The following is a 25,121-nucleotide window of genomic DNA, read 5'->3' as shown; positions in this document are numbered from 1 at the left end:
CTGTCCCCACCTACCCAGCCCTGCCCTGTCACACACGGGGACCCCCATCCGAGGCAGCGTCACGGAAAACGCATCACTCGATCCGTAACCACAGACATGCACAGCCCGGACAAGGCAGCCCGGCAGGGCCTCGGACCAACATTGCCAACAGGAGAAGGTGCCTGGGAGCACCGCAGCTCCGTGACCTCGACCACCACCTCGACCAGGCCACCTCGACCAGAACTGTGGACTGCCACCTTCTGAAACACACTGCCATGACCCAGAACGGCGGCCAGCGAACCACAGCCCACCAGCCCACTTCTGCCCACCACTTGTGTCCCTACGAGTTAAGAGCCACCTTAACATGTTTAAACAGTTGAAGAAAAATCAAAAGAATAGTATTCCAATGACACATGAAAATCATACGAAGTCCAAATGTCAGTGTTCATAAATAAGGTTTGATTGGGACCCAGCACGCCTGTTCGTTCAGGAGCTATTTCCACACGGCAGCGGCAGGTGGAAGGAAGTAGACTGTGGTGCCCCAAAGCCTTGAAAGTCCTGTCTGGGTGTTTCAGGAAGAGGCAGCAACCCCTGATCTAGAGTCCCATGAGCCACCATGGCTGTGACAACAACGTGCAGATCGTACGTCTATTCTTGAAAGGGAACGATGGAGGAAATTCAGGTCCAAATCTGGCATGTGACTGTCACCCAGGAGCGATCTCCTCTCTGTCTCATCAAGGGCATGCCTTACAGAAACTCAGTGCAGACACACACTCAGTCCTTCACTGCTGAACCCTGGCACCTGCAGTTGCCACTGCGCAGCTACTGGTATGTTTCTTGTATAAATTCACCTGCAAGTCAGGCACGCGGGGCGGCTTCACTGCCCCCATCTCCAGTGCTTTTCGTTACGTGCGCACAGGAAGTCTTCGAGCGCAAACAACGTTCTTTAGGACCAGAACAGCTTTTGTCTGCTCTTACCAAAAATCAGAATCGCTGACTACACAAGTCCCAGCGAGTATCCTCCGCCAACAGCTCAAGACTAAACCGTGTGGAGGTGGGTGAAACCGTCCGGAAGAACCGCAGGCAATTTCTACTCCAAACTAGTGTGAGGGGGGACTTGGGAACAAACACCACCCTTTGTATCCGGCAGGGAGACAGGGGTCTCACCGTCTGGCCTTAGTCTGCCCTCCCCAGGCCAAGACGGTATTCCTGGCGCTCCTGGCAGGAAGAGCACATTCTGCAGGGCTGGCAGGTTTTGGGGAAAGTCAGCAATCTCACCCCCCGCAGCAACTATGATGAACTTCCCTTAATGTCAACATCTGTAAGTTCAAATCACCAGAGGGCTTCTCTCTCATGGCATGTTTTCTAGCTCATCTTGGAAAGGGTTCATAGGTCACCAGAATTAGGGCAAGAGATGAGCAAACTGTTCCCCAAAAGTTTCAACATGTTCCAGTTTAATCCCACCAACAAGACTTTTCCCAAGAGGCAAGCGTAGTTTAGAGGAGGGACACGTTTTAGAGAACTCTGTGAGCTAAGTTCATCACTTGTGGCCCGGATGTTGTAAATAATAGTATAATTTGTTTCATGGTGAAGGGGGTGCGTCTCAAGGTCCAGGGACCAGAATCCTCTGGAGACACAGCCGGCAGCAGTCTGGGTGCACCGGGCGGGCATTTCTCCCCAGGGTCAGGCACTGCGGCTGCTCCGGGTGGGTTAGGGGCCACTGCCTCACAGGCCTGTGAAGGGATCTTAGGCAACAATGGCCCCTCAGTATTATCCTCACTGTGTCAAAATCACCAAGCCAAGCCCAATGAAAAATACAGACGTTTTTTAATTGACAAGAATTGTTGTTTTTTTTTAAAGTCTCTTTAAGTTTTCACCAAAACATAAATGTGGAGAGAAGCTCCTCAATATAACACAATCGTTGAATAAAAGCTCCGGTTAACTTAATTTAGTAAGAGAACTAACGGGACTCCCTGGCTGTCTGAGGGAGAATGTAATCAAGTTAGATGTCAGAAGAAGGAACAAAAGCAGAGAGCAGCAAACGCACTGTGTGTACCCAGCGGCTTTTCCTCCGGGCCGAGTGACCCTCAAATGCCCCAAGTGTGGGAGCTCTGAACATGGTCGGCCCTGTCTACTCTCCTCATTCTACAGGCAGATCTCAGTGCCCTTGCAGGAAACTCACACAGCAAGTCTGATCCTTCGAAGGGAAGGTTCTCTTACACTAAGCTCCCTAACGCAAAGGGTTTTTGTGCAGCTTTTGAGTGTGAAAAGTCTGAAGGAAGAAACACTTTAAGGTGGAAATGTCTATTTTTTCGAGACGTCCTGATGGTCATAAGAATTTGGTGTAAAATATACAGGGCAGGGAGAAGCCCCCTTCTTCTGGGAAGGAGACCCAGCCACTGCACTCCCCGCCCCCCCTTCTCAAAGCATTCCTCCCACACGCTGCATGAGCTCCAGGTGTCTGGGCAAACGGATCAGATCTGAGGAATCCAGGGTAGTGCAGGAAAAGGCTACGGACAATCCAAGGCAGTTGAGAAACTGGAGAAGTAAGAGGAGAGGTAGGTTCCAGAAGATGGGAGGGCGGTAGGAGGAGGGAGGGGTGCAAAGCAGGTCAGCGCAGCCAGGACGATGCGCTGCTGTGCTCACAGCCAGCCCCGGGCACCCTGCAAGGGTAGACATGTCACGTCCCCTTCGGGCTGACCTGCTTGGAAAGGACCAGAAGCCAGCTGCAGCGGCATCGTGCCCACAATGCCAAGCCAGTCGACTGGCACACCTCAGGCGGCACAGAGCCCAATGCCGTGCACCTTAAGAGCCCCCTTCACTTTTTAAAAAGCGCTTCCCATGCAAAACAAAAATGCATGAAAATGAAAGGATTCCCTCCCAGGGGTCCCTAACCTTAGCTTCACCATGTGCAGCTACGCATGCAGGGACCTCCATCCTATACACTCTGAAGCCACACTCTGGGAGACTGGATGACTCTTCCCCGCCCCCCGACCCTTAGAATAAGTATGAAAACCTAACCACAAACCCCTAAAGAAGCTGGAAGTTAAAGCGATAAAGGTGGGCCCCCTGGGCCCCCGAGCGGGTGCTCACCCTGCAGTGAATGACGACCACGTGCTGGGGGTCGCTGTTCAGCCAGGCCTCCTGCGCCTTGCAGATGGTACACACCTTATCCAGGGGCGGCGCGTGCAGCTCTGGCCAGCCCACGTCCAGAATCTGCGGGGAGAGAGAGGAGGGTTCCTGGTGTCCATCTCCAGAAGCCCTACGAAGCCATCTCATGACGTTTTTTTTTATTTACCAAAATATTTCATTTTAGAGTAAAGAACAAGGCTGCATGCTCCTTTTCTAAAACTCAGTGGGAATTATGGCTCCTTTACTGGAAAGAAAAATATGAAGGATTATGTTTTCCCCAGGAGACATCTACTCCCGGGTCTTATCTGCTTTTCTGCAGCTGGAATGACAATTCTAGAAAGGGCTTTCGGGAGCCGCTAATGGTGCGTGGCTCATGGGGAAAGAGGCCCAGGTCTGGCAAGATCTGAAACAGGAGTTCTCCGCAGGCGCTGCCAAAATTCCTCCCTTCAGACTAAAATCGCAGTTTGGGAAAACGCTGAGAGCCATTCCTCCACACAAAGGGCAGATAACTTCTCAGAGGGAGATGCCTATCACACGTGACACTCCCCAAAGGAGAGGAATGTGCCCAGGAGGGAGGGAGGAAGGCCTCCAAACCTCGGTTACAATTCAGGAACAAAGAAAGTCATCATCACGAGATAAGGAACCTGGCAGGTCTGTGGGCAAAACATGGCATCTCTGAGCCACCTGACACGTTCCCAGCTCTAAAGCTGAGGGCCACGCAGTGCTGTTATTTTTGCTTTCCGTTTACTTTTTTAAGAGGGGAGGGGAAGGCAGAGCTCTGTCTTATTATAAAAGCAATAGAAATTGTGTAAAATGATGGAAAAATTCAGAAAACCGCTGGAAGCAGGGAAAGGCCTACACCCCTTCCACCACTCAGAGCAAAAGCCTGTTCTGGTGAAATCCTTACACTCTTTTTCTATGTACATTTAGCAAATACATAAATTCTATACTCTGCCCTTGTTAACGAGCATTAAAACAGGCAATTCCCCATGTTACTATTTTTTTTATCCTAATGGCTGCAAAATGTTCCAACATATGGAATACGGTATGCATACATATACCATATATACCATAACTTATGCTTATGCAATCTTAAAAATTTCCCCCTCAATCTTTGCTGTTAAAAAGAGTAACGGACGGAGAGGGAGTGCATGGATGTAGGGAGGTGGCAGGAAGATCTTTGAGGTGAAAATGTTCTGGATTTGATCGCAGTGGTGGTGACAGAAATCTACATATTTGAGATGGTACAGAACCACACACACACACACACACACACACACACACACACACACACAGCTGCTGCACGTAAACCCAGCGGAAGTTGCATGCAATCTGTGGATGGTACCAATATCAACTTCCTGGCATTAATATTTTACTATAAGTTATGCAAGACAGTACTACTGGGGAAGACTGGGCCAGGGGTATGTGGGATCTCCCTGTATTCTTTTTGCATTTTCCTGTGAAGTTATAACTATTTCAAACTAAAAAGTGTTAATAACAAAAAATAAGCCATGGATATGAACAGTTCCTAATACCCCTCACTAAGTCATATTCCACAAAGACTTGTTACAAACCCTTTTTGCACAAGCAGGATAAGCATCGTGGACCTTTAACAAAACTCAGAATATAAAGGGCTAAGATGCATACCTTTGGGTTAAGCTTTGTAAGGTCATATCTCTTTTCCGAAAGGTTTAACACCTACAAAGGGGAAATAAGAAGCTATTAGACTAAACACGGTCCTCAGAGATCAAAGAGGATACAGTTGCATTCTCACACGCTACTTGCTTTCTAGATATAGAGGATTATAAAAGATTGGAATGTACAGATATGTAATTGTCACAGAATGAAAAGCAAACAAAATAAACAAAGAATGACAGCACACAGATCCTGCGGAACTGGACTGGGCCCCCAGAAAGCATGGGCTTCGTCAGAGGAAGGACGTGTGGGAAGGAGGGCACCTGGTCCTCAGGGAGCCCAGGCCCTGACACTCCGAGGCAGCCCAGAGACCCTCGCGCTCACGGAGAAGCAGAGCTGCCTGCGAAACCTGACCACACCTCGAGGAAAGGAACAAATGAGGACAACATTGGAGCAGAAGGGGCTCCCCAGCCTTCTCTCTCCAGAGATGGACACTGCGGAGAGCTGAGAGGAGGGGTGCTCCTGGGGTGAGGGCCCGTGGTCCCTCTACCCCAGAACAAGCTGTCTCCTACACCTATGGACCGTGGGCCCCGTTAGAACCTTCTTCAGAGGGCCGAGGCCTGTGGCCTGACAAGACAGCTGTGGGCAGGGAGGAGTTCTGTCCCCACAAGCACCTGTCAGGGCACACAATTCAGACGTACACGGGGGAAGAGATGCACTCACTCCGGGTTCTGAACTCAGAAGCCATGGAAGACACACAGGTGTGTCTTTCTTCAGATTGTTCAAAAAGGTCCCTGTCCCCAAACAAGGTGAGCACCCGGCAGCCTCGCCATTGTGCAAGGGGGCCTCTGGCCAGCGTGGAGGGAAGAACTGCCCCAGCTCCCGGGGCCCAGGCCCCAGGCCTTCGCGGGCTCAGTGAACAGCGCGTGGGGCAGGAAGGACAAGGCGTGGAGGGGACCCCCCATCCTGGGTCAGGTGTCAGGACGAGGACACCATTCCTGCAGGGCAGGCGGCTCTGGGAGCGAGGATGGGCTGGGGTGATCTCAGGGGCTGGACCCCACCTTCCCTGCCTGTCACCAGGCCATGCTGAGGACGGGCGGGCGTCAGGGGGAAAGGCCACTGGGCCACGCAGGGGCTGCTGGAAGCCACCCGGAGGTCACCTCCCCCTGCTCTGCTTCCAGGGCCACCCGCCCAGCCCTTCCAGGAGGCCGATAAGGATGGCAATAACTACCCTGTCGTTTAAAGAGGTCTTACAGGCGGGTCTGGAGAGGTGCGAGAAGCTGTCATTTAACTCAAAGAGCGGAAGACGGAGCCGCAGGGCCCTGCTGCAGGACCGGCACTGGCACGGAGGGAACACGCAAGAGCAAGGGGCGAAGGAGGCCGTCCAGGAAGACTCTGCTCTTCCGCGGTCTTCCTCAACTGGGGGTTCCATCCGACAGCCTCACGTGTGTTTGAAGTGGGGCCGGGACAGACGCCGGCTCCTGGATGCCCACCCTCCGTCCCCCGATTCCCTTCAGCAGGAGGGAAGGAACGGGGCTTTGGAGACGGGGACGCCAAGCCCAGCAGCCGGGGCAGAAGCCGGCGGCCCTCGGGGCGCAAGTGCGGAGCCCAGACGCCCCAGACCACCGCGGGCCGTGCGCGGCAGCCAGTGCGGCCTCTGTGCGGTGCGTCCCCCTCCCCGGCACCTCTCCCCATCCACCAGGCCCCCAAGGGCGCTGAGCTACGCAGGGATCGAGACGCCTTCCTGCCCACAAGCTCCTCAGTCCACGCATGTGGGCGCCTTCGCCAAGTTTCAGCCAACTCAGTGTCCCCCAACGTCCCCACCCTTGGTGTCCCCTCAACCGTCCTCACGCTCTGCGTCCCCGCTCACCAGGTAGTTGTCCCCATGCTTGGACCGCAGCATGCGCGTCACCTCCTGCAGGCTGTGCAGGTAGGACTCCTCGGAGCAGCCCGCGGGGAAGGACACGGCAATGATGCGCTCGGTGATGTAGGTGAGGTCCAGCTCGCGGCCGTCCTCCATGGCGGGGCTCAGCCCTGCAGGCCTGGGAGACACGCGGCAGGCTGTCAGGGGAGGGGCCGAGTGCCAGGACAGCAGAAGTCGAGGGACCTTCGCTCACTGTTCGCACCTGGACCTGATTACAGGCATCTGGGAATTTACTGTGCCCCATCCCAGGAGGGCACACATCTCAACTTCCTTAACGGTCACGACTGGGGCACTATAAGCTACGAGCAGGGAATACACAGAGGAAGAGAGGCTCGTGGCAGAGCAGCAGGCCTGATGGAGAACCTGCAGAGGGAGGGCCTCAGTGGGCGGGCGCGGCTCAGAGAGCCTGGACCTGGGAGGGAGGAGCCTCCCTTGCTCTGGGTATCACGGCAGGAGCAGGCAGCAGGGGAGAAGCTCATGGCAGAGCAGAGGCCAAGACTGGGAGACACCGGCAAGCGACTCGTCACGTCGACATGTAGCATCCTGCGGCAGGTGCGGAGGGCCCGCGGGCCCAGGCAGGAGGCTGGCCTGCCCTGCAGGGGGGATGAGCTGGGAGGGAATCTCAGTAGCTGGGAGGCAAGCGCTAGCGTCTCTGAGAAGGGCTGTGCGCAGGCTCTGCTGAGACCGCGCGTGGGTTAACCCGGGGCGTGCAGACAAGGGCAGGCATCAGGTATGGGAGGATGGGGCCTGGAGGAGGGTAAAAACGCCAAGCAATGAAGCCAGCAGAGGGGAGGGCTGCTGGTGTGGGGAGAGCCCGGAGCCTGGTGAGCCCGGGCTAATGCTTCCTGCACACAGCATCCAGGCTCTGCTTCACTCATCACTACGACGGGGCTCTGGGGACCACGGGCCCCAGAGCCCCTCCCAGGAGAGGGCCCTAGGACTGCGGGTGGTGTCAGGGACGGAAGGTAAAACAACCAGCGGAGGGGTGCCGGGGTCAACCCCAAGACAGTGACAGCCCACAGTGAAACTACAGAAGGGTGCAGGACAGTCACGGGAGAGCGATTTTCGTCCATCAAATTCCCCACCACCAGCTTTAGGGGTTTGTACTTGTTGTTCGTTTACGACTCTTGTTACATGGGTTTCTCGCCTAATTCTGAAAAAATTTTAAAAATACACCAAATGGTTTTAACAAACTTCCAGGCACCCAGTCATCCAACTTCAAAACTCACACAGAGCCAACCTTTTTCCATCCACACTCCCTGCTACCTCCTCCATCACTTTGATGGCATTGAAGAAATCCCAGATATTATATGTCATTTCACTTATAAATATTTTTGCATTTATGTCTAAAACACAAAGATATTTTTAGAAATATCTACAATGCCATGATCACGCCTGAAAGAAACAATATTTTTAAATACCCATTATCATAAATGTATTTTTTTAATTGGTTTATTCGAATTCAAACAATCACCGAGATTTTTCTTCTCTACCTTATGCATCAGACATGCACGTAAAAGAGTTTTGTTTACTTTAAAAAATCAAATCACATTTTTTGACACTGGTGTTAAAAATTAAAGAGCTCATCCCCAATGTTACGTTTCACAATCCAATCACAGCTACCCAATTATTTATTGAATGTTTCCACAACCAGCGTTTCTAATGCTGGGAGATTACATCCAGAAAGAGACATAAACATGATATTTATCACCTTTGAGCATTTATCTTTAAAAATGAAAACGACATTAAGCTCACTACAGAATAAAATAACACTGTGCCCAGGCTTCGTCTGTGAGATCTGACCCAAGGCCAGAGGCACACGAAGGAGTTTCGGTGATGGCCACTCACCTGGGTGGTTTGTCACAGCACAGAGAGGCAGGTGGTGAGGAGGCCCCCGGAGTCTGCAAATGACAAAACAAGGGTCATTCTCAAGTCCCCTGTCCTGCCAGCCCGCACATCGCAAACCTCACCACGAAGGAGGGATGGGAGCCCGATCCTCTCTTTAATCATAAATGGTTCAGACCCTGAACTACTGGCTCCTCTTATCCCCCGGGAGGGTCGACAGCTCATCAGGTCATCTCGGCCCTAAGACTCCAGATCCCAAGTGACGCAATTCCATTAACCAACAGCAGGACGGCTTCCCACGTGGGACAGCACAACAATCCCCGTCGGGCGTCGGGGCAAGGTGAGCGGTCCCAGCACATGTAAACGCTTGTCCTGCGTGTCCTGGTATACAGGAGGCGCTCAGTCAACATCGGGCATTATTACTATCATTATTGTTAATATTGATATCTACTTGAAAGAGCCAGTTAATGACTTTGAGAAAATTCTCAATTTTTTCCACTCTTTTTTGTAAAAAAGCTTATCCAACAGGGAAAAAAAAAAAACTCAGGTTATAATTACTTTACAGTTTACATAACCCTTCCCTGTGTGTGTGTGTGTGCGCGTGCGCGCGCGTTGTAAGGGTTACGTTATACTCTAAGGCTATATATACACTCTTTCAGGAGATGCATCCAGCAACTTTGTGAGGAGGAATTATCCCCACGTTTCAGAAGTCGGGAAACCAAGGCTCTGAGAGGTGTGAGATCTTGTCGAAGATGGCAGAGGGGGAGGAGAGCCCAGACGTCCCCGTCTCATCTCCCCGAATGCCTTCCTCTCAGGAGGCTCCTTCCTCTACTGCCATCTGTGAGCTCCTCCCTGCCCGCTGCGTCAAATGTATTTTTTAAGTATTGGGGAAATGTAAACTGATTCAGCATTTCAGAAAACAGCTTGTCCGTAAATATAAAATGCCCTTAAAAGGTCTGAAGCATGTGACTTAGCAATGTGAGGAATGACGCTGAGGAAATTAATGGAAAAGTCTGTGAGTCTCTATGGACAGGGACGCTCACTGCGCTGTGATGTGTGTAACAGCAAAAAATAGACAACAGCCTAAGAGGTCAACCACGGCCCCTCAGTTACATTAGATAAACCACGCTACCCTGCAGACGGCGACACGTGTGTGAGCCTGGAGAGAGGCCGTGACCTATGACGGCAACAGCGCTGACGACCCCAGACGGCCACATGGCCGCTCACCGGTGCAGAGTATGATTCACACACAGACCCACTCACTCCTATACACGCACCCCTGGCAATGTGTGGCCAGAGTGCAGGCTGACGGGGCAGAAGTTTGCTTCTGGAATGTCCCGTTACATTTTTTCTTCTATGTGCATTTTTTTTCCTTTTCTGCTTAGAACATAGCTCACTTCTGTAACTGGAGAAAGTGTAATGCCTCCAGGGTCAGCTCAGATGAAGTTCCAGCTCCTGGTGTGGCATTCAGGCCTCACGGCCACAGTCACAGAACTCAGACGCCCTCCTGGAAGGCAAACAGGGAGGAAGCCGCCAACCTGGGGGTGAGTACGCAAAGCTGACTGGAGACCGCTGCTCCCTACTACCAACCAGCACAGAGGGACTGATTCTGTCTTCCGATACTTACAAACCTCTCTGCGTTTTCACTCTGCAAACTCCCGTCTGTGCGAACACACGTGACAAAGCAAAGCAGGAGAGAAGACAATACCCCGGGGGGAGGGAAGGCCACGGGGGCCCTGCGGACCAGCCCCACCTGCTGACGTCCAAGCACGGGATGTGACCAGGCCAAGCTGCTCGCCGCCAGGCCGCCCCCTCCTCGCTGCTTAGCCGGAGAGGGAACGTCCCTTGTCATTCCTGACACACGGAAGCTGAGTTTCAAGGGGGCCACAGAGACTCCTTCCGTACTCTCTCCTGGTTTGACCTGAAGGTCGGTCCAAGAGAACCGTTTTAGTTTTGCTCTGTAATTCCCCCAGAATTAGCACAGGAGCGCGAGATACTTCCTGCTCTAGAAGGCAGAGAGCTGGGCAGCTTCCGGGCCTTGGGAAACACCAGGCCCCAAGAGGGCAGTGAGGATGGGCCTGGAGGGGTAGCACCCACACTCCCCGCAGCAGCCTCAAGGCTCAGCAGCTTCACAGAGGGTCCGAAACAGCCCAAACCCACAGCAAGTCCTGAGCTCCACCACCCTTTGCATGATGGATGTCAGCTAGATAGACGATAAATACACAGCTAGATGGTAGATAGGCAGACAAATAGATTGGATAGGTGACAGATACATGATAGGGTTAGGTAGATAGATAGATGATAGAAACATACACACACACATACACGCATGAAAGATAATTACACAAATACATACATACGTACAAGCAATACAATCAGAAGGCCAGGCCTCGGCCTACCCTCCCAGCATTTCTCAGTTCCACCTGCAGCCTGAGCTGTGTCCTTTGCCAACTTACACTGAAGTAACACACACCCATTTAGGATAAGCTGACACCATCCGTAAGCGTAAGTTTGTCAATAAAGAACGAACTCCTTGAAGGCAGGCCCGCTACGCCTTCCAGTACCTGCCCCCATCACCTAACTGGATGACAGGGGCTGGGACTGCCACATACATACCGACTGTGCACCCCAGCCTGCCGGTGAGGCTCCTGGCCACTCCTTAGGTGAGAAGCCTAGCGTGGAGGTGGGCTGAGGGACATCACATGAAGGCGATGCCACTCGGGGGGGTGTGGCCAGTGCCAAGGCCCTGCGGTGGGACTGTCTGCATCTCAGGGACCAGCAAGGGAACCAGTGAGGCCAGAACAGGTACACGGGAGGGGAAGAGTGAGGAGGGGATCTCTAGGATGAAAAAGGGAGGCCCTCCGGCAAGTCAGGGCCCCCAAGAGGCTGGAGAGAAAGTCCCTGCCTCCTTTCCTCGCCGTGCTGCCCCTGCACCCCACAGCAGCCAACCGTGCCTGGGGCGACAGGGCCTGGGTCCATCGACCACGCAGCCCCCCGGGCTTCACTATGGGAGGCAGCAGTGTTCCACCGGCACTGTCCTGTAAGAGGCCGCAGGTGACTGAGGTCAGGAAGCAGACCCACTCGTGGTCGGCCACCTGTTTCCCAGCAGGAACCCCAGGACGGAGATGTGATTCTCCTCACTTCACGGTTTGGGAAAAAGCACTCAGAAGTACCATTAGGTGTCTAGAATATCACAGTGAAGATGCAGTAGCAACTTCTGACACCGAAATTCTGGACTCTTTCGATCCCCCGGCCCCCGATGGTCCACAGCCCACCCTGCTCAGCCTGTCCCTGGGTCAGACTGGAATCACTGAAGTCAGCGGAGCTCTTCCCTGGGGAGCTAGTCTAGCCCTACGCTTGGAGGATTAGAGCAACCGTGAGCAAATTACCACTTCTAAGCCAGTTTCTGAGATTTGATGTGCATGAAATCCTGCAACGGGAGAAAACTTCATTCTGGGGCTGTATCTGGAACCAAGCAGATGATACGCAGGGGACGGGACCCCGGATACACTGGATAGAAGCCCCTTGGCTGCCCGGGGAGCTCTGCCGTGAGCAGATAGAGAGGGGCACGCCCCACGCCCAGTGGAAGGGGCCTGACCATGCCCAAACACCGTGCTTGTCAGGAAGTTGACATGTGATGTCTCTGTGAGTCTTTACTTGGAAGCAGAGAATTTATCTACTTTGGGGGCTAAAAAGCCAAAGTCTCCCTTTATCATCACAGTATATTTCATGCCTTAAGAATAACGGAGAGGGCTTCCCGGGGGCGCAGTGGTTGAGAGTCCACCTGCCGATGCAGGGGACACGGGTTCGTGCCCCGGTCCGGGAAGATCCCACATGCCGCGGAGCGGCTAGGCCCGTGAGCCATGGCCGCTGAGCCTGCGCGTCCGGAGCCCGTGCTCCGCAACGGGAGAGGCCACAACAGTGAGAGGCCTGCGTACCGCAAAAAAAAAATAGTAATAACTGAGAACCAACGTACAAAAGATTCTTGAAGACAGTCCCTTGCTCATGAGAAACCCTGCATCCTGAGCTCGTGGAAGTCTGAAGAAGCCTCTCTACTTGTAGCCCCCTGGCCCCCGACCTGTGCTGCAAACGACTTTTCTCCTGCTGTTTTGTGAGAAGAGAGTTGTCCGCCAGGCTTCCTGGGGAGCCTTCGGAGGCTGAGGGCTGCAGGCCACCACCGCTCTCCGTAGACCTGTGCCAGCGCCCGGGGTGACAGCAGCACAGCACCTGCCGCGTTCCTCCTGGTCTCCAGGGCGATGCAGCACCATCCCCACCTGCCTCTGCCCTGCCCAGCCTCCTTCACCTGTGTCCCCTTTGGCACATGCTTATCACAGCTCTCAACTTCTAAATGTGCTAAGAAAAATAAGGGCAAAGGGAAGAGACACAGGTGGAATCCGTGCTAAAGGTTAAACATACGAAAGGTAACCCACAAAGCCTGGGCTGCTCGAGGGGCTGCTTCTCCTTAAAGGTGCTGCTTGAGGCCCAAAGCTCATCTGCTTAGACCACTATGTAGTCCTGGGACCCCAATGAAGTCACTGGCCTCCCTGATAAAATGACAGCTTTGGATCCAGCGCTTCGAAGGTCTGGTGCAGACCTGCAAACCCTGAGTCCACGGATCCAAAACAGAGAGGAGTGAGCCATCCACCAGATAAAGAACTAGATGACCTGCCCGGGGGCTCTCTCGTTTAACATATTTTTCAAATTATTAAAACTCATTTATTTTCCTAATGAGGTTATTTTTATATTTGAAATAGATGTAGCAATAGCAATTCTGCAATCATGTGGCCATCTTTCAAGAGAGCACAGTGACCACCATGACATTTGCATGCCGACACAAACTTCTGTTATTAAAAGAGAATAGAGAGGGCTTCCCTGGTGGCGCAGTGGTTAAGAATCCACCTGCCAATGCAGGGGACACGGGTTCGAGCCCTGGTCCAGGAAGATCCCACATACCGCAGATCAACTAAGCCCGTGCGCCACAACTACGGAGCCCGGGCTCTAGAGCCCGCGAGCTACAACTAGTGAAGCCCGCGCACCTAGAGCCTGTGCTCTGCAACAAGAGAAGCCACCACAATGAGAAGCCCACGCACCGCAATGAAGAGCAGCCCCTGCTCGCCACAACTAGAGAAAGGCCGCGCGCAGCAACGAAGACCCAATGCAGCCAAAAACTAATTAGTTAAATTTTTTTTAAAAAAAGAGAGAACAGAGACTGGTGCACCATTCGCCAAGACCAGGGGTAGCTCAGTCCAGAACACATGGTGACACTGGCCCAAGTATCGCTGGGAGAGAAATACTTTGCCACTGATAACGGCGCTTTTCTAAGAGGGCAGACCGCTGGAAGGAAGGCTGGGGTTCAGACAGGCACTCCACCGTTTGGGAGCAGACGAGGGACAGCCACGTACTTCCAAACAACAGAGGGAGAGAACAGTGGGGTCCTGGGGTCCTGGTGGGGACGACCGGCGTGAAAAGGCCACTGGAAGCTCGCGGGGGACGAAGGCCAAAGCACGTGTCCAGAGTGGGAGGGCAGCTGCTCCCCGGGCGCACACCCTGCGGGCCCCGCCCGGGCTGAGTAAAGACAGGCACCCACGGTGCCCGGCGGGGAGGTGGTCCCCTGCGCTCACAGACGTGCGTGGTGTATGGGGCAGAGGGGGAGGCGGGATCCTCATCCACTGGGCAACACCACCTCCCAGGAGCCGCTGGCTCCCCAGGGTGCGTGGGGCTCCGGGCCGCCGGGCCCCCAGCTGACCTGAGGCTTACTTGATTCAGTCAAACATCCTGCACCACCTCAAATCTACAGCCGAACCTCTGCTACCCTGACAGGAGGCCAAGAATTACTAGGGGCCCTTGTATCTTATACTTTTTCAAGGAAAAGATGTAGTCGATGCATGACAGTAAACAAACCCCTGAAGACCTTACTCTGGATGCAGAATGCGCCGTCGAAGGGTTTGGGGGAGGGTGCTGCAGTCAAAGCCAGCAACCGTGTCCAGGCCAAAGGACGCCAGGCTCCGCGTCGCCAATAACCAACCATGAGAGGCGGATCGCTGGCTTCCTGTAGGCTTCCACGAAAAGCGCTTGACAAGTCCAACGCGGCAACGACACCGCACCCACGCCACATCGCCAAGGGCCCCAGCAGAGCCTCGGGGACAACCTGAAAGGCTTACGTGAGGGATCGGATTCAGGGTGCAGAGACAACAGCTGCTATAGGCCATGTGCCCCGTCACCCTCCAACGCAAAGGGCAGGAAAGAGGAAGGGAAGACGTTCGGAGTAAGCCCCACTACACAGCAAGTAAGCAGTGCGGCCTGGGCTAGAACCACACCCACACTGCTCACCATGGCCACCCTCCGGGCATCTCCCGGAGTCCCTTCCGGCCCTGGCGGCTGTGAACGCAGGGCCACACAGGGACAGCCGGCTGACCCACGGCCAGGGTTAGCCACGTAGGCTGTCCCTGCATTACCAGGCCCTGCTCTCCTTCAGATGAAGGCCTCTAAGTCCAGGTAACAGAACCCTGAATGCTCCAGCTGTGTGACCTCGAGCAGGCAGCATGCCCTCTCTGTGCCTCATGCTCTTACCCATAACATGGGCTGATCACTACGGCAACCGTCCCCGCAAGGCTGCTGTAGAGTGAAAGCAGCAAAGGCCTGTCACGGACCCACAACAGGGCCCAGCACAGAGTAAACGCATTGACAGCATTTACAGCGACATATTCTCATGTGTTTTCTGGGAAAGCATGAAATGGTGTGAAAGGAAAATGAGAACAGAGAAAGCAGTGCCTTAATGAGAACCACTCAGGGGTCAGTGAACGCATGTCGGCAGAGGAGAGGAAGCCACGGACACTTCCCCGTGAAGACACAGCAGCACCCATGCCTGTCACAAGCACACTTAGACACACACACACACACACACACACGGTGGACAGATCAAGCCTGTGCTGCAGGGGTTGATGCTATGCAGCGTTCTCATGTCCCCTTGCCACGGGGTGAACGGTGGGGACTGGCCTGGCTCAGGAGGCCCTGGGTGAGCCCCAACCCAGCAGCCTACCTCATGGAGTCTCCCTCACTCTCCATCCTCACCTCGCAGCCCTCCTTTCAGTTCTCCCAACACATTCGCTCCCTCCTGCCCCAGGGCCTTTGCACATGCTCTGCACCCACTTATTCAAGCCCCACCTGCAGCTCTCAGTTCAGATGTCATCTCCCCAGCAAAGGGGTCCCATATGCATGTTCTGTCTACCTTGGTCTTCTCGACCGCACTGACCTCAACTGCACAGAAACAACCAGGGTGTGAATTCTTGTCTAAGCTCTACATTCCCCCCTTGAAGACACAGCAGAGGCACTGGCTGCTGGCTCCCAGATGCAGCTCAGCCCTGGGAGCGGTGTCCTGAAGGCAGCAGGCAGCAAAACACAGAGGCCTGCAGGATGAAGGAAGGAATAAACCAAGCAATAATTTCAAAGAGTCAGAGGGGTGATCTGGCCATGTTAAGAGGCAGGGGGATACTGTTTAACATTTCAGTAACGAATATCTACCTAGCTTTATTTTTAGGATAACAAAAATAAATGGGGGACTTCCCTGGTGGCACAGTGGTTAAGAATCCGCCTGCCAATGCAGGGGACATGGGTTCGAGCCCTAGTCTGGGAAGATCCCACATGCCGCGGAGCAACTAAGCCCGTGCGCCACAACTGCTGAGCCTGTGCTCTGGAGCCTGAGAGCCACAACTACTGAGCCCACATGTCACAACTACTGAAGCCCGCACACCTAGAGCCCATGCTCCGCAACAAGAGAAGCCACTGCAATAAGAAGCCCACGCACCACAACGAAGAGTAGCCCCCGCTCACCACAACTAGAGAAAGCCTGCGCGCAGCTACGAAGACCCAACGCAGCCAAAAATAAATAAATAAGTAAATAAATAAATGTATAAAAAAATAATAATAATAAATACATGGGGTACATTTACTATTTAAGTGGCTTAAACAGACTCATCATCTAAAAGAATAGCAGTCGGGCTTCCCTGGTGGCGCAGTGGTTGAGAGTCCGCCTGCCGATGCAGGGGACACGGGTTCGTGCCCCGGTCCGGGAAGATCCCACGTGCCGCGGAGCGGCTGGGCCCGTGAGCCGTGGCCACTGAGCCTGCGCGTCCGGAGCCTGTGCTCCGCAACGGGAGAGGCCACAACAGTGAGAGGCCCACGTACCGCAAAAAAAAAAAAAAAAAAAGAAAGAAAATTTAAAAAGAATAGCAGCTGAAGAGTAGCAACTCTCTGCACCGCCCCAAGGTTATAACATATGGACTCAATGAAAGGGGGGTGGTTGGTTATTAGGAAGAAATTTTCCATTGCACAGCCAGGTGGTGAAACACCAACTTCAGACAACCCATTGACCATCAAGTACAGCCTGTCCCCACAGACCGTCAAATGTGGGTTCTTCTCATATGCTGCGCCCACCCGGGTACTGGCTACTGTGACACACGTGCTCACCAACAGGATCCTCCAGATCACCCCGTGGAAGCGTTTGGTGAGATCCCCGCAAGGTGAAACCGGAGCAGGGGCCATCCTCTCCAGGCACACTGCCGACCGTACCGGGGAGCTGGTCGCAGCTCTCACCAGGCTCGCTCCCTGCACCCGCTCACGGGGAGAAGGGTGGCACCGGGATCCCTGGGCTGGAGCAGGTGAAGGCTGCACCCCTGCTTCCCACCTCCCCTCGCCCCCTCTGGCTTTCGGGTGAAGAGCAAAGAAAGAAAGACCTTTAGCGAATGCCATACCGGGACCTTGGCGGGCCTGAGGACACATCAAGGGTGCCAGCTTCCCCAGAGCTGCCGGACCTGTGTGCTGGTCCCAGCCACGCTGACCAGCCCCGAAACTTGCGTTGTGAAAGGTCTTATAAAAAGGAACAAAAGGCACGTTGCATAACCACAGCCAGATTCACAAGGAAGCACGGGACTTGGTGGCAGTGCACAGAGGCCACCGCCAGGCTGGGGACTGGGGAGGGGGCTCCATTAAGATCAGCTGAACATCTCTGTACATTCTGTGTTTGTTTCTCCAGGAAAATGGAGTTAAAAGTACATTTAAAAACTTTTTGAGGGACTTCCCTGGTGGTCCAGTGGTTAAGACTCCACGCGTCCACTGCAGGGCACATGGGTTCGATCCCGGGTCAGGGAACTAAGATCCCGCTTGCTGTGGGGCAGAGCCACAAAAAAAAAAAAATTTGAAAGGTAACAGCTACCCACATCCAGTTCAAATATAAAGGCATTCATTTGTTCACTCATTCATTCACTCACTGCCCGGATAGCAGGGTACAGGGGTGATGTGCACCTGCTTTGGAATCCTAACGCCTAGGTGAGGCCCCAGCTGTCTGACCTTCAGAAATTACCTCTCCGTTACTCAGTTTTCTCATCTGGGAAGTGGAGGTATTGGGAGGATTAAATAAGGAAACATGTGCAGAGCTGAGAACAGCACCTAGCAGGTAGAAAGTGCTAAATGAATATCAGCTTTGCACTCGGGCACCAGGCAGGGATTGGCCCCTGAAACGCAACTTCCCCACAAGCCCACATCAAACACAGTAACCATCCAGGACCACAGCGCCATTCAAAGAAATAAGACTCTGGGAAAGAAATCTTCCCAAAGTCAGACAGCCAGCAAGACACCGTTCCCTTCCAGAACGAGAATACCAGAAAACAAATTCATTATCAGGACTGCCCACCTTAAGAATTTTTTTAGGATTGCCCACCTGAAGAATTCTTTTCTTAATGCTCCTACAGGTGAGCAGTGATTACGATGAATTACTAGAAAATACACACCCCTCTTAAGTTAGGAAACTAAGGTAACCCCCAAGCTCAACTATGAGAAGCAAGGTTTTGTTCACACTGAGATTATGTCTGTGCTTATTTGTCACCAAATAATCAGAATTCTGAGCTGCATAGGCTGGTCTGAACCATACGTAACCCCGAGGCTGATGAAGGAAGGGAGGGAGGCGTCCCCAGGGCAGGAGGGTGGAGACAGTGCTTTCACAATCAAGTCCGATGTCCCCAGAGGGGGTGATGGGCAGAGGTCCTCAGCTCCGGCAGTGGCCGCCCCCAGGAAGCAGAGGGCGGGGGGCAGGGCCAGGGCTCGGTGCTCCACGCGACTTTCACTGCCCCATCGCCACCCAGCGAGGACAGGGGCAAACAGAGGAGAGACGCCAGGGACAGACTCCGTGCCAAGTGCAAGTGGAGGCCCTGCAGATCCCTCTGGGGAGGAACTCACTGTGCTGCGGAGGGGCACAGGCAGCTTCTCCTTGCAGAAGCAGCTCCCTCCTCGCGCCCTGTTCCCTCCCTGCCACTGGCCTGATGCAGGCGTAGGAGTGGTGACAGGAGGGGTGGCTGGGAGCACAGTCTCAGGGCTGCAGCACAGGGGCCCCAGCCCCACAGCGGAGCAGAGGGCTCAGTGAAAGCACGTAGGCCTGCGCTCAGGGCAGGGACACGGGCTCTGGCTGAGGGCTGCCTGCCAGGGCCCTGCAGGGACCGCAGAGGGACCAGGAAGGACCACACAGGGCGGGGAGCCGCGTCCTGCTGGCACTGCCGAGTCCCACCTCCCTGGGGTGCAGAAAGGTTAGGCCCATCCTCGTAAGTTCCCCCAGGAAACTTGCCAGGGTTCCTGGGAAGGCAGGTGTCCCAGAAACTAACAGGTGCGTGCCCACGCGCCCGCCTGCCCTCCTTCTGCCCTTTTTAATTAGCACAAAACCAAGAAACAAACACACAAACGAAGTCAAAGAGCATAGCTGGACCAGAAAGAAGAAGCAGGCGCCACGATACCTCCATTAGCTCCTGAACTGTCACGCTCCCTGGGCCCCGAGTTTCCAGGAGGCCAAAAGGAAAAAGGAGGTGGTGGCTGGACACACGTCAGACCGTGGGGAAAACTGTGGCTGAACAGGTGGCCCAACCTGTCGAGGCTGGATTCAACCTGCTCACGGGACACCCGGAGCTACAAGAGGAAGGACAGCCAGTGCCGGGCCAGGCGCGGCCAAGAACCAGAGCCCCATCCCCCACGTCGGAACCGGGGCCCCATCCCCCACTTCAGAACCGCCCTCCCCTCCCCAGCTGTCTACCCTGGAGGCTGTCTGATGGATTTCATTTTATGAAATGGTCGGATATGCTCCTTAAATTGAGAGAGAGAGTCATGTAGGCCCATTTTATAGTTACATCTAAACAGGCATTCTTTTATTCTTTGTCAATTATTCCACAACAAGGACATTTCATTTCTTCCCATAGAGGACCACGGGGAGGGTTGTGGGAGGCTCTCACAGCCCTGTCCCTGGAAGGATGGCCAGGGGGTGGAGGGGTCCGCGCTGGAGGAAACCACGTGGGGTCTCCTTCCAGGCCAGGCGCAGTGGAGGCCCCGAGCTGAGGGGCTCCAGTTTCTGTCTTAGGCCAGCTCGGTCCCCACAGGACGGCAGGGGCTTCCTGAGAGGGGCCGCGGGGGTGAAGGGTAATCGGGCCACCTGTCCCTTTACCTGTCACGTCAGCAGGATTTTTAACTCTTCTGAGCATCGCTTCTCACGTCTGTGAAATGGGTCAACGATGGCAGCCCCCTGGCTCCATGAGAGGACCGGAGAAGTCCAGAGGCACCTAGCCCCGTGTCTCACGGCGGTATGGGCTCAAAGCCAGACTCTTCACCATCAGGGGCCCCAGAGGGAGAGACGGTCCTAGCCCAGCTCCCGCATTTCACGCGTGAGAGACGTGATTGGGAGGGGAAGTGCACTCTGGTGGGGGAGCGGACGGGGCCAGGTGTGGTGCCCCAAGGACAGGCTGTTGACTCCTTACTCCGTGGTGATGGAGAACACGCCAAGCCTGAGGATCCAGCTCTCAAAGACACCATCAAATTCCCAACAGGAGCATTCTCGGTGCCAGCCAGGGATATGAGGAGCCCAGGAGTGACGTGCAGCCCCAGGAGAGACCAGACACACTCTCTAGGAAGTAAGGACCTGCGTGATTATCGCTGGGGTAGTGTCACTCATCCTGGGAGGGCGAGAGCTCTCTGCAGAGAGAGGGCTTCAGCAGCAGTGACGTGAGGCCACTCCGGGTGGTGCCCAGTGGGGCAGTGTTCTGTCCTGTAGGCCCATCCTGCGCCAGTGCCCAAGCTTCCCACCAAGGATGGCCCCACTGAAATCCAGGGGTCCAGAGGAAAAGGCAGGCCCCCTTTCTGAGAACATCTCTGAAATGGTGTTCCCTTTTTATAGGTGAGGATAATTCCCACATTTAAGTTGCTTAAAATGAAACAGAGAGGTAAATATAAGACTGTGAATGTGGAATTAAATGCTGGATGACAATGGATCACATTCAAGAAAAAACAGGGACTTCCCTGGTGGCGCAGTGGTTAAGAATCCGCCTGCCAATGCAGGGGACACGGGTTCGATGCCTGGTCCAGGAAGATTCCCACATGCCGCGAGCAACGAAGCCCATGCGCCACAACTACTGAGCCTGCAAGCCACAGCTCCTGAGCTCGCGTGCTGCAACTACCGAAGCCCACGCACCTGTGCTCCGCAACAAGAGAAGCCACCGCAGTGAGAAGCCCGCGCACCACAACAAAGAGCAGCCCCCGCTCGCCGCAACTAGAGAAAGCCCACGTGCAGCAATGAAGACCCAACGCAGCCCCCCCCAAAAAAATTTTTTTTAATAAATAAATAAAAGACAAACACATGTTGAATTAAAATGGAAGATGAGTCTTGGCTGGAGCAGCTGGGAAGCCACGTCAAAGTTTGGGACCTACTGCTCACTGATTGGAATTTAAACTCTGTCTTGCCCTCCGAGAACCAAATAAATGAGGTCACACCATAACTGACTGGCCCCCCCACCAATCAATAACTGTATGGTCACTCCATTCACTCTGGAAGACAAATGCCTGCTACCCAGGGCTGCCCAGCCTCCACAATCCTGTACTGCCTCATCCACCAACCAGCCCACAGACGACCACGTCCGCTGGCTTCTGTCGCTGCCGAGTTTAAGGAAACATTGTGCAAACCACTGAAACGTGAGCCTCCAAAGAAAGAGATCTGTTGTTGCTACAAACACGGGTGGGTGTTCACGTCCCCGGAAACGCACAGTCATCAGCGCTCTCGACCTAACCAGGTTGGGTAAAACCCAGGGCAAATCCAGAGGACTGATGTGGTCCAGTCATCTCCTAAGTCTCCTTCAGCTTTCATAACACTTGCAGGGAAGTTTAGAGGACTCATTGTGGGTGTACATTATGCAAAAACAGGACAGGGGAGCCTCAGCCACTGGACTGAACTCAAAGACAGGGCTATCAATACACCAAGGACATACGGCGACTGTTGTCTGTGTCGACAACTGTTGTCTGTGTCGACACAGTTAAATACTAAAGTGAGTCACGGTCAGGATTCTGCGGGTTAACTGACAGGTCAATTCAAGAACCACCTACACATTCTGATCATTTTTAATGACAGGTTTGACTGAATGTGAAAGCAAATCGATGACATGTGACAACCCTCCTCATGACTGTTATTACATGGAGCAGAGAAATGGTTAAAGCCACTTATCCCAGACCTATTCGAGCCCAGACCCATCCTAGTGTCTTCCTTGCACTATCTCTCATGACCCATATGGCGGCCCCCTGAGCCGGGAACCCTTACCATCCACACTTTGCCAAAAGGGAGCTGAGGACCACATGCTCAAAGTCACCCAGCCAGTGAGAAGCAGCGATGGGACTCAGCCCAGAGGCCACCATGTCTGCTCCCAAACCTGTTTATGCCAAATGCATAAGAGGTTCCCAGCTCTTACTCACCACGGTGGGCCACCAACTTCCCGGCTACCCTAGCACCCCAAAAACCAAGACCACTCAGCCCTCCACCGTGGATTCCTCCCAGCTTGGCCTCTCCTCCTGCCCACCTCTCAGGTTTGTATGAGAATTGCCCACTGCAGGTTCGTGGGGAGGCAGCTGGGAAGTGGGCTAGGGTCTCTTCTTTCTGATGGGCAAGTGAGGGGAAAAGGTCTGAGGACCCCTAATCAATAACTAATCAATTGGGGACTCCCCTGGTGGCACAGTGGTTAAGAATCTGCCTGCCAATGCAGGGGACACAGGTTTGAGCCCTGGTCTGGGAAGATCCCACATGCCACAGAGCAACTAAGCCCCTGCGCCACAACTACTGAGCCTGTGCTCTAGAGCCCGCGAGCCACAACTACTGAGCCTGCGAGCCACAACTACTGAGCCCACGAGCCACAGCTACCGAAGCCCACGCGCCTAGAGCCCATGCTCCACACAAGAGAAGCCACCGCAATGAGAAGCCTGCACACCACGACGAAGAGTAGCCCCTGCTCACCGCAACTAGACAGAGCCCGTACATCGCAACGAAGACCCAATGCGGACAAAAATAAATATATAAATTTATAATTTAAAAAAAAAACTAATCAGCTGTAGTTCATTCAAGGTTGTCATGTTCTAAAAAGTCACCATGACACTGGCCGGCCTTCTTGTGCCTATGAGCAACAGCCATTGTAAACAGAAATCACTAACAAAAAGAAAAAAATGTGGCACTGAAAGAAATATACCTTGAAAAGGACACCTGTTTATTGATACTATTAGTCTGAAGGCTGAAACAAGAAGGCACCTTGTACAGCCTCAGCTGGTGACGTGCCCACAGGCAGCTCAAAATTTTTGCCCTTCTGCGCACATCCCTGGACAACCACAGAATCACAGTGAGTGTTGATTTGTGGATTACAAATAAAGTTTAGTAAACAGGCAAGTTTGCAAACATAAAATCCACTAACAATGAGGTGTGACTGTAATTTAATCTTTTTAAATTTGTAGGTGATTCAATCTTTGATTCACTTAAGAAGTATCTGGAAAACTTCCCAATTCTAATGTCCCCATATTTGTCACAATAACATTATGACAAGAATCATAATCACAGTATCCAGTCATAGTTGTAAGTTTATGTGATATCATTTTTTTATACCAAGGGTGCCTTATGCTCCTTGGGAAGCTAAGCCCTGGAGTTCTCCTTCCTCTTTGTTTTTTTTTTTGTTTTTTTTTGCGGTACACGGGCCTCTCACTGTTGTGGCCTCTCCCGTTGCGCAGCACAGGGTCCGGACGCGCAGGCTCAGCGGCCATGGCTCACGGGCCCAGCCGCTCCGCGGCATGTGGGATCCTCCCGGACCGGGGCACGAGCCCGTGTCCCCTGCATCGGCAGGCGGACTCTCAACCACTGTGCCACCAGGGAAGCCCTCTCCTTCCTCTTTGGAAGGTAGAGGCTGACAGGTTGATGCTGCCACGCTTCCTTCTGAAGACGTGCACTGTCTCTGCCAGAGCTTTGTTTCCACCTGAGGACTTCCGACGCCATGCACTGAGCCGCTTGGAGAGTTTTCTAGACAGAGACCCTGAAGAAGCTGGCTCTGTGTTCTAGAAAGCGGACAAAAGGACTACAACATCGTCTATGCAGGAGGGAGAGGACAAGGGCATCAGGAGGTGAGAGACTGTTCCCAAGAGGAAGGGATCTCGGTGAGGCAGCCCAGCCCACCCCCTCTCCGTCCCCCTAGGCTGCAGCGTCCTCAGTCATCCCCACGCCCAGCTCGCACAGCCCGCCAGGCTCGCTCAGCGTGGCCGCACCCCTGGAAGACATCTCCTCGTAGAGCTGGTGCTCAAACTTCAGCTGGCAGTACAGTCACTCGGCAGGCTTAGGAAAAGAGAGGTCTGGGGTCAGGGGTGGGACCAGAGGACTTGCGTTTCTAAGTTCCCAGATTCATGCTGCCGCTGTTGTTCTGAGATCACACTTTGAGAACCACTGACTAAATAAACTACCTGCATTGCTTGGTTTGGACTAAAACCTTGTTATCACATACTCTGCTGGCTTTGCTAAAGCAACCCTCGCCGTCGTTTTCACTCAGTCCCCCAATCTCCCAATCACATTCGGAATGACCACTGCAGCAGTGCTGTCAGCCTCTACTTGAATATCTCCAAGGACAGGGAGCTCGCCACCTCACACACTTCCAAGTCCATTTTTAACTCTTAATTTTCCAAAGTCCTTTGTCACATTGGGTCTAAATCTGTGCTCACTCAACGTCTGTACCTCACGAGCAAATCATATTGAAGTCAGTCCCTCTGGGGAGGAAGATGTACGATCTTCCCAAAGAGAAGAGTAAGAATGCACTTGGCTGGTTTGAAACTAACTTCACGCAGAATGACTGTTTTAAAAAGGCTTTATGAAGCAAACATGCCATTTTAGAAAACAACGTATCACCTCTGTGTCCTGTGCTGACGAACTCAGCAGGTTTTCAGTGAAGCATTTCATCAAGCAGACACAGTGTCCTTCCAGATGTCAACTAGTCAGGAGGCCACACTGGCCGCTGGCGGGCAAGCCTTGAGCCCTCAGGAAGATAACTGGGCAGGATGGGGAGCTGGCAGCGGATCTCGAAACATGGTGGGCGATTCATATGGTGAAACAGTTACTGGCCACTGGGTGTCCATCACCAGGCCACCCTGAGCTCTGTGCCTTATTACTTGCATCCTGCACTATAACCCTGGGATGTGGAGACCAGGGTCCTGAGCTTCAGGTACCACCAGCTTCCAATCCCCACAGCTCCTCACTGAATCACTGTAAAGCCAAACCCAAACGTCACATCACTTCATC

General features: G+C 53.5%; 1 protein-coding gene across 5 annotated transcripts in view; it reads right to left on the bottom strand.

The window, feature by feature from the left end:
• Window positions 1-25,121, bottom strand: part of TNS3 (tensin 3) — a 188,128-nt gene that overhangs the window by 118,881 nt on the left and 44,126 nt on the right. For 4 of the 5 annotated variants that reach the window (XR_013829912.1, XM_079932350.1, XM_079932348.1 and 1 more), the window contains 4 exons: window positions 8,519-8,571; window positions 6,617-6,788; window positions 4,759-4,809; window positions 3,073-3,219 (listed from right to left, as the gene is read on the bottom strand). Coding sequence is in view for 4 of the 5 variants with exons in the window: in XM_079932350.1 (XP_079788476.1) it covers window positions 3,073-3,219; window positions 4,759-4,809; window positions 6,617-6,788; window positions 8,519-8,571 (423 nt within the window). In the remaining variant the exon portion in view is untranslated. The remainder of the gene's footprint in view (window positions 1-3,072; window positions 3,220-4,758; window positions 4,810-6,616; window positions 6,789-8,518; window positions 8,572-25,121) is intronic. The other variant, XM_079932349.1, reaches the window with a different exon arrangement.

The sequence above is a fragment of the Stenella coeruleoalba genome (assembly GCF_951394435.1).
Source record: "Stenella coeruleoalba genome assembly, chromosome: 9".
Taxonomy (NCBI): Eukaryota; Metazoa; Chordata; class Mammalia; order Artiodactyla; family Delphinidae; genus Stenella; species Stenella coeruleoalba.
This window is presented reverse-complemented; position numbering and strand designations above follow the sequence as displayed.